This window comes from Impatiens glandulifera, chromosome 4 (assembly GCF_907164915.1).
Source record: "Impatiens glandulifera chromosome 4, dImpGla2.1, whole genome shotgun sequence".
In the NCBI taxonomy this organism is placed as follows: domain Eukaryota; kingdom Viridiplantae; phylum Streptophyta; class Magnoliopsida; order Ericales; family Balsaminaceae; genus Impatiens; species Impatiens glandulifera.
The window spans coordinates 4,304,336-4,314,844 of NC_061865.1; the positions used below are offsets into that span (position 1 = coordinate 4,304,336).

The 10,509-nt window shown below is 29.3% G+C and overlaps 1 protein-coding gene across 1 annotated transcript; it reads left to right on the top strand.

Annotated features, from left to right (window-relative positions):
* The first annotated feature begins 990 nt into the window (after positions 1–990).
* LOC124934493 (30S ribosomal protein S18-like) lies at positions 991–1,585 on the top strand. The gene is made up of 2 exons (XM_047475030.1): positions 991–1,086; positions 1,172–1,585. Exons 1-2 carry the CDS (start codon positions 991–993, stop codon positions 1,379–1,381), a joined length of 306 nt encoding a protein of 101 aa, XP_047330986.1. The 3' UTR covers positions 1,382–1,585.
* The last annotated feature ends 8,924 nt before the right edge of the window (positions 1,586–10,509 follow it).

Sequence of the window (10,509 nt, forward strand, 5' to 3'; positions counted from 1 at the left end):
CAACACATACAAATTGTTTAAGTTCAATGATTACAAACTTAAAACTAAAGAAGAATCTTGACAATTTCAACCAAATATTTTGGCCTTAAGTCTCCTACAAAGTATAGAACATGTAGGGAGGGTGTAAAAGCAACTAACATCTTGACACAAGCTCTAATAAATTGTGTAGCAATCCTCTAACAACAATAATCATCAATACCAAATTTTAACACAAATCAATTTCAGATTCATTCAAAATTTTACATTCAATAAGTACATGTACCAAAATAGTTAGGAACTCATCAATTTATCCTCAATTCCTATACATTAATTGTTTTAGTAACTATTTTGTTTATATATTTGTAGTTCAATATTTTAAATCTAGAATCTTGACATTTATGTTGTTAAAAAAGAGATATTATGATTCTTATCTTAAGTAAAAGTTTATTAAGAAATAATAATTTTTTAGATACACTATAAAAAAAAAAAAGAGTCTGATTTGTTATACATTTTATCGATTAAATTATGAATATGGGTAAATTTAACTAATAGGAATAATTAAGTTCAGTGTTAGATAATAACATTGTTGAAAATATTGCGATTAGATTTTCAGTTTCAAATTGATTACACTGAGATTAATAGTAAATTTTCTATGAACACAACGACAAATAATGTTTATAACATTACCTATTCAATCGCAACTTTTTAAATTTTCACTTACTTTTGAATTCTATATGATTAATGACATTGAGATTATATTTGTTTGATGATTATGCGACTGTTTAATTCATGTCATAAAATAAGTTTAGTTGAATGACTTATGAGTACATAGTGATTAATCCAGTAATACATTAATAGTATATTTTTAGTGATATTTTAATTTTATGATGCATTAACAATTGCAATGGTGAATGATGTGGCTGAACATAATGTTGTATTTATGATCCAATGTGTTATAATCTCGTCCAGATATGTTTCTGGGTATAGAATTTTGTATCCAAGTGTTTCCACATGGGGCCAATTGTGCTATGCTTTGAGTCCTTACAGAATGTCAGGTTTCTCGCCAAGTTCTTAACCGAATCTGGTATCATAATAAAAAGGAGCCAGGTAAACCAACCAACCTAATGCATAAATAGTATTATATTTGTTTCAGAGATTGAATGGTATTTGAAGGTTGCCCATTTTATTGCAGACAAAAATCAGTGCCAAGGCACAGAGAAAAGTGGCTAGGGAAATCAAGACAGCCAGGGCTTTCGGTTTGTTGCCATTCACCACAATGGGGACAAAACAATTCGTTGTTGGAAAATCTATGGAAGACCAAGATGACGATTACGCATACGATGCTTATTATGAGCACAATTTCGTGGATTCGAATGGAAGAGAGGACCCTATTGAATCTTAAGAGAAATGAGACATTTTTTAAACTATATTTATGTTTATTTGTTTGGACAATGAAACTTAGACTTTTGGTATAACCAGAAGGTTGAAAAGGGATTGCTAGGAAATATCACTTGCTAAACCAACATTGTAACGAGATATTTTGTTCTTCATCATTGTCTTTTTAAAAGTTTAATGTTGAAATCTTAAATAATAAGTTCAAATGTTTTGGTGATTGTTTAAATATATACATTTTAAAAATATTCTTCTAAATAATATTAAGATAATAATAATAAATTTGTTTTAGCATTATATATATTATTTAATTATTAGTTAATAATAACAAATATAATATTCTAGTAAATAATAATTAGATAAAAAAATTACAAGTTTATAAAAAATATATGTTAGCTTTAGCATTTTATATATTTTAAATTTAATATTAAATATATTGTTAGTAGAATTTAATATTTATATACATTAAATATTTTTTTTCAGTTTCTAATTGAATGAAAAAATAACAAAAAGTTGAAAATTAAAGAATAAAGTCAAAGAAGTATTAATTTTGAATATTTTATTAATTGAATAATGCATATACTAATTTTTTTTACTTCTCAATTTATCATTTTGAAATTTTCAAGCAGGATTAAAATAAATTAATTTAAATTTGATTTTAAAATAATTAAATACATTTTTATTAAGTAGTTAATCTGTCCGTAGCAATAAATTGATTCTCAATTAAGTGCTTGAATTGGGAAATTTGATGGAATAACCCTCGTAGGAGGGTTATTATCACTTTTAGCATGCCGTTTATAATTTTTTGATTTTTGACCTTTTGCCAAGAAATAAAAAAAAATTGATTTTCTATTCTTCTCCCGTCGTTTCCCTTTCCCTACTTCTCCTTTCCCTCCCTCTCTCTCGTTTCCAACTTCCCGAAGACGACCGATCAAGCCCGAAGACGACGACGACGAAAAGCCCCCGAAACATCGACGACGTCCTCTCCCTCGAACCCCGATGACAAACAAGAGCCCCCGACGAGAATCACAACTCCAGAACGACGAAGGTGAGTTTATCTTCCCCGTTTCTATCTTAGTTCTCCGTTTTATATCCATGCATGCTATAATGGAGGAATGGTTTAGGGTATTGTTTAGGTTTAGGTATGGGTTTAGGTTTGGTAGGGTTTATTGTTTAGGTTTATTGTTTAGGTTTAGTTTTGGGTTTAAAATGCTTCTGTCGAAGGCTGTTGCAGGCTGTCGATGGCGACGATGCATTTTCGCAGGCGACTGTGCATCTGTCGCAGGCGACGGTGCATCTGTCGTAGACAGAATATACTATTGAAGCTTAGTTTGTCCACACCAATAAAATTATAGACAATTGAAGCTAACTCTTCATATGTAGCATTTCGGGGTACATTCACACCACGACACGAACTTGAGACAAAAGAACTAACCCCACAATCATCGGTTTTCCAGTCTCCATCAAAGAGGAGAAAAACACCAGCATTCATGTGATCTACAATTGATAAAAATTCACAGAAGTCAGTGACAGTGACCAGTCAGTGTTAATTGCAAGGAGGAAAATGCAAGGAGGAAAATGCATCTGTCGCAGGCGACAGTGCATCTGTCGCAGACGACGATGTATCTGTCGCATGCGACGATGCATTTCCCACCTGCGACAGATACATCGTCGTCTGCGACAGATGCACTGTCGCCTTCGTCACCTTCGTCGGATGTATATTTCACTGTAAAACAAATCAGCCAAGCTCTAAAACCATTATTCCATGACCTAACCTACATCTTAGACTCTAAACGACGAAACCCTAAACATTCATCCATTTCCACGATAAAACGACGAAGGTAGGTAGCGTCTAACCTAAATGTTGAAGACGTTCCGGTTTTGTTGATGAAGGACGTTGATGATGAAGGAAGGACCCGTTGATGATGAAGGAAGCGTTGATGATGAAGAACCTTGATGAAGGAAGCGTTGATGATGAAGGAAAGTTGATGAAGGAAGGACGGGGAAAGGACGGTTGGTGGAGAGGAGGGAAAGGGGGACAAGAAACTGAAAGGCGCACTGACATTTCAAAATTTTTTTTTAATTAAAGGGTAAAACTGACCTTTTGCCAAGGCAAAAGGTCAAAAATCAAAAAATTATAAACGGCATGCTAAAAGTGGTAATAACCCTCTTATGAGGGTTATTCCATCAAATTTCCCCTTGAATTTGGTAAAATATTTTACGGATCTAATTTGTGTGAGCGTATATAAACATTTAAATCGGTTATAATAATAATCATCAAAAGATGTAATGAGTCTAGACTCCAAAATAGTAGTAAAAGTGTGACATAAAAACTGTAAATAGTAATTTGTGGGCTGTCCCAATATTACACAATTCACATTAGGCAATGTAAAATGGATATATAAGATGATCTAATTTTTTAATTAAAAAAAAATAATTTATGTATATTAAAAATGACAATCACGTTACTTAATAAATTATCGAGCTTTTAGGTTTTCAAAAAAAACGATTAACTCCTCGACTGTTTTTACCGTCTTCTTGGAACAATTCTAAAAAAACGTCATAATAACAACATTATGAATTATACGTATCGGACAACTACGATAATTGAAAGTTCGACGATTTTTTTTCAACCAGATAATCTACTATAAAATAATTTAATTGGTAACCCAAATATATAGGTATGTCATATGAACCACATCAATTCAAAATTCTCATCAACTACTTAAAGATTTGGGCATTATTCACATCCAAATTATACTCCATAAAAAACTCCACATATTAGTCACAACTCGACAATACAAAAGTAAACGAGTTACCGATTCAATATTCTCGTGACATAAGCGACAACAATTTGTCATAATATAACATTTTTTTATACACATTTTATCTGTAAGAATTTCATCGTGAATAGTACACCATCCAAATAACGATATATTTGATGTAATATTTGACTCCCCGAGTTTCTCAAAACAAAAATCATATGAAATATTTTTAGTGAACAAATTAAAACAATGTCCCACATTAAAACTATTTATGTATTTTCAATGCATAACATTTTGTTTAGACGAGAACATTTGTTGCGTCCTATCAAAAACAAAACTATATTATGAGGATAACTCTTCATAATGTTTAATCTTCTTCTATATCTAATTCGACTAAAGAAACCACTAAATCGGTGATCAAACATATCATTAACTCTAACATTTCTACATATACAGATGAAAACAAGCTCAATATATGTTGCAGTTAAATTTTTGATACATCAAATGTTGTATTAAAATTTGATCGAAAATCCATTCCACAATAAATCTGAATTACTCGCGAATTTTTTCACATAAAATAAATTCTTCTTCAAATACTATCTTCTTCTACCGATGATAATTAGACATTTTTGATAAACTAACCAAACCATTATATGGTTAGATTCAAAAAGAGTATATGGAATTAACTTTTGTACAAAAAGTAGAAGAACTAAGTTGATATTTGTGTGGAGCTCAGGTCAATTTGTAACTCAATAGCATTTTGAGCCATGGTTGGTGTAGTAGTCACATTTTTTTTTTTTTTTGGGAAAACGACTTAGCGTCATTTCATTAAAAATTCCCAAAAACGGGAAAAAAAACCACGAGTTTAAGAGATCATTCTAGACAGGCCTAGAATGATTTTGAAGTCGTAACATTCTGAATAAAAGCTAAAAACGTAAATGAATTATCTGTTTACAATGCTTTCAATTCTAGTGAGTTTAAAAAACGGTAAATTCCAGTTCCTGCAGATATTCCAGTTCTGCTCCGTGCTTGGAATTCCTCTCCACGTTCCCGCGAGGGCGCTGCAATCCGATACAATATCTTTCCATAACTCGTCAATGCTCCTGCGGGTTCTGTCATATACCCTTGCATTCCGTTCTTACCAAATGTTATACACCACTGCTCCAAAGCCGCACTTGAACACGCTTGTTGCAAATCTATTTCCCTTGGCTTTGAGTGGTGCCGCTTCTTTGATTTCATTCCATTCGCTCGGGAAACTAATCAGCTCCAGGCTTTTATAGAATCTGTCCCAAAGCTCCGAAGCAATACAACAGCTCCCGAATAGGTGATCTATAGTTTCTTCATTTCCTATGCATAAAAGACAGCTCGCGTCCGGAATGCTCATATACTTACTAATACGATCACGTGTGTTGAGTCTTTCCCAGAAGGCGAGCCATAGGATGAACTGGTGTCGAGGGATAATCTTCGTTGACCATACAAGAGGAGCCCATTCTACTTTCTGCGCTTTTTCCCGGATTACCTCCCATATTTTCTTCAATACCAGCTTCCCATTGTCCTCAACTTTCCATTCATGAATATCCGGTCTGTTGTGTAGTTGTATGTTACTTATATGATCAAGTATCCTCTTTCCTTCTGGAATTCTTCTCAAGAGCAAGTTCCAATTCCCGTATTTGATGTCTCTGATTTTCGCTTTTGCGCAGTCCCTTCTGATACGAGTATTTTGAAACTGTTCCTTGTCGATGATGGGCTGGTTTTCAAACCAAGGGTCGTGCCAGAATAGAGTGCCTTTCCCGTCCCCTAGTCGGATGTCATAAAGATCTGCAATATCGCTTCTTAGTTTAAGAATCTTTTTTAGAGACCAGCTCATACCTTCGTGAATTTTGCAGGTCCAGATGCTGGTTTCGTGCTTCATAAATCTCGTATGCACCCATTTGATCCATAGTGACTCCTGATTGCGCTCCAAAGCCCACAGATGCTTGAAGGTTAGAGCCTTGTTCCACTCGATACAGTTCTTCAAGTCGATGCCTCCCTCGTCCTTCGGTTTGCAGAGAGCGGTCCATTTGACTTTCTTTCCTCCTCTTCCACTATTACCCCAGATAAAGTTTCTCATCAGTGTGTCGAGTTCCTTCATTACCTTCTTCGGAATGACCATTTGCTGCGCCCAATAGCCAACTATGCCCATAACCACGGTTTTGATAAGTTCGATCCTTCCTGCATAAGAAAGTTTTTTCGCTGCCCAGCCAGATATCGTGTTTTTTACCTTTTCAATCAGCGGCTTGCAGTGTGAGATCTCGATCTGCTTTGCAGTTAACGGAATTCCTAAGTACCTTATGGGAAATCTGCCTTCCTTGATGCCCATGATGTTGAAGATGTCCTGTTTTGTTTCGTCCTTCACGCCTCCATAAAATGCCACACTTTTGCTTTCATTAATAGTTAAACCTGTTACCTCAGAAAAGAACGTTAGTGCAGCCCTAATAGTTTTAATGGAATCAACGTCCGCGTGCGCTAGAATGAACAAATCGTCAGCAAAGCATAAATGTGTTACCTCCTCTACCTCACAGAATGGGTGAAAGATGTATGGACGATTCTTTCGGAACATCGCGAAGATGCACTCAAAGATCGCCATGATAGCTACGAAAAGGTAAGAAGAGAGGGGTCCCCTTGTCTTACCCCGTTTTCACCCTTGAAATAGCCTCTGTGGACTCCATTGACGCTAACAACAAAGTAGGATGATGAAACGTATTGCATAATCCAATCGATAAAAATCATAGGAAAAGCAGAAACAACCAGAAAGTCTCGAATGACTTCCCATCTAACAGAGTCAAAAGCTTTCTTGATATCTATTTTGAAAGCCACTCTCGGGGATATTTTCTTTTTCCCGTAGCCTTTTAATAGGCTCTGCATGAGAAGAATATTATGAGAGATTGTCCTACCGGGGATGAATGCAGATTGATTAAGATTTATTATTTTTCCTATAACATTTTTAAAACGTTTAGAAATGATTTTGGAAATTATTTTATAAATCACATTGCAGCAGGAAATTGGTCTGAAATCTTGTACTTTCTCAGGTACCACAGTTTTGGGGATCAAGGTTAGGACCGCTGTATTCCATTGCTTTAACATCTTCCTGTTTTTGAAAAACTCCAGAACCCCATCAGTAACATCTTTACCCACAACCGACCAATTATCTTTGAAGAACTGTGCATTAAACCCATCAGGACCCGGACTTTTATTCCCATCAATACTAAACAGAGCTTTTTTAACCTCAACCTTCGTGACCACCCTTATCAACTCGCGACTATCTTCTGCAGAGATTTTCCTATCAATAATTTGATACAAGGTATTCAGGTGACTTTGATGCTGCTTTCTTGTACCCATAAGCTGCTTATAGAAATCAATAGCTAGATCTTGGACACCCTTTTGACCCTGAACATATTCACCATCATCATTCTTCAGCCTGTACACATTGTTTCTCATGTGTCTAGCCTTGCATTTTCTGTAGAAGAAAGCTGTGTTTTTGTCACCCAACGAAAGCCAGCTCTGTCTTGATTTCTGTCTAACAAAATTCTCTTCAAGCAGACTCAGCTTCCTGAAGTTTTCAAGCGCATATCTTTCTGTTTCATTGAGTTGTTCATCACTATCATCCCTTAATAACTTTTTCTGAACCTCTTCCAGTTCTTCTCTAGCAGCCAAAACTCTATTGGAGATATTGCTGAACTTCTTCTTGTCAAAGCTTTGGAGATGATTCTTCAGGAGCTTAAGCTTCTCAGAAACCCTGTACATGTTGAAACCTCTGACATCTGTTGACCATACACTTTCGAGGATACCCTTGAATTTATCGTTATCCATCCAAAAATTGAAAAATTTAAAGGGCCTTTTGAACATTTCTTCCTTTTCCCAGAACAATTTAATCGGGCAGTGATGTAGTCACATTTTTTTTATGTTAAGAAACATATAAACTCAATATGTGTGAGTTAACTTTGAATAAGCTAGTAAGGTTTGAGAGATTTATGTTAAATGACTAATTTTCTTTATAACAATTTCATTTTGTTCATTGGTGTGTTGGCAAAAGAATCAACCATGACACTATAATTTGAGTTAAAATTGCGATATTCTTGGTCACCATTTGTTTGTAGTATTTTGATTTTACAATTAAATTTATTCTTAACTAAGTTTTAAATTTGATAAAAACTTTGAACACATTTGATTTGCGTGTGAGCACATCTAATCATGCAAATAGGCAGTAATAATCCACAAAAAAAAAAATTAAAAAACTATAGTCATTAAGAGATAACTGCTTACAAAATCCTAGATAACCAATACTAATACTAAATTAAAAAATAACAAAAAGTTATAAATTAAAGAATAAATAAAAATAGAAGTTAAAGTGTCTAATATATTTTATAAATGAATTGAATTAATAACAATATAATTGAATTGTCTCATTTATAATTTAATTATTTCATAATTACATTATATATTAAATTTATTTTAATGATTTTTTTAAACATGAAAATATATATATATATATATATATATATATATATATATATATATATATATAATTGTTTTTTTATAATTGTATTAATCTAGTATGATATATTTTTATCAAATTAACTTAAAAAATATATAATTATAAAAAATAATTTATTAATAATAATAAAAATATTTATATTATTTAAAATAAATACATATAATGGTATAAAAAGTTTATATAAATTTTAATAACTTTTTAGAATTATGTTATTATTATATATTTATTTATTTAAATAAAAATAATCTTATTAAATGTTATAATTATAAATATATAATAATAGTTTATTTAATAAAATTATTTAATTTATTAAATAAAATACTCATATTAAATTATAAATACTTAAAATTTATAAAAAATAAATTATTATTTTTAACTATGAAATTATATTAGATATTATAACTATAAAAATTTTAAAAAAATAATAAAAACATGTATTATGATAAATTCAACATTGTTAATCTTTTAAAATAAAATATATATAAAAAGAATTTAATAACTAAAATTTATTTATAAAAATAATAATTTATATTAACTAAACAAAAAATATTATGCGAAACTTAATAATATTTTATAATAATCTTTAAATAATATAAGTTATTAATATTGTGTTATTAATTTATAAACTTAATTAATATTATTTAAAAAACAAAATATATTTTTAAATATTAAAATTAATAAAAAAAACTATGAATAATATTAATTTTAAAGTAAATATATATTATAAACAAATATATTTTTAAAATATTATTAATAATTAAAATATTATAATTAATAATAACTTAAAATATAAAATTTGTTTATAAAAAAATTATTTTTGGTAAATTATATTAATGTCAATCTATTATAATATTAGTAAAATTTTAATCTTATAAAATATATAAAGAAATGTAATAAAATAAAAAAAATTATTTTTAATATTACAACATAAAAGTATTAAAATTATTATATTATTCAATGTTTTTAATTATTACAGTATTTTATTTTATTTCTTTGAAGTATATAAATATATATTAACATCATTACTAATTTAATAATTTATAACCTAAATATTAAAATTTATTTTAAATAATTTATATTTATATTTATATTATTATATATATTCTTATTAAAATAATAACATAATTAATTTATTATATTGAAATTTTAAATAATATATCTTTTATTAAAATTTATAATTGTAATAAAACCCAGCATTTATTTTTATTTTATAAAAAGTTTATAATGATTTGTTTTTTTGTTAATTGTCTTAAATAAGTATGAAACTTTATTATATATTATCTTTGAAATATGTGTAATAAAATATTAATTATACTTATTTTTATTATTATTACAAATATATTATTAACATATAAATCAAATAATATAAATATATTTTTATTTTATAAATTAGATTTAAAAATATAAAATAAGATAGAAATAAAAAAAACTAATGAAAAACAATACATTTTGTTTAATTATTGTGATTTTACTTTTTTTATATTATTCAATATATATAAAATACATATTTTACCATTCATTAATAAGTTTATTTAATTTTTTTTAATTTATTTATTAAAGATAATATATATATATATATATATATATATATATATATATATTTGATAAATAATTAATGATATTTTATAATAATCTTAAAATTAAAAAGTTAGTTATTTATAAATTTAATTATATTAATTTATTGTTTATTATTTTTGAAATATTTATAATAAAATAATTATTATATATATTCTTATTATAAAAATTTTAATTATAAAATAACTTAAAAATATTACGATGATTAAGTATCTTATTGAATAAACATGATTAACATAAACTTTAATATTTATTATAAATTTA

Excerpts from the sequence above, each read along its gene's own strand:
- LOC124934493 (XM_047475030.1), top strand. The coding sequence starts at position 991 with ATGGGGCCAATTGTGCTATGCTTTGAGTCCTTACAGAATGTCAGGTTT. Across the intron at positions 1,087-1,171 it reads TCATAATAAAAAGGAGCCAG|ACAAAAATCAGTGCCAAGGC; the intron begins GTAAACCAACCA and ends ATTTTATTGCAG.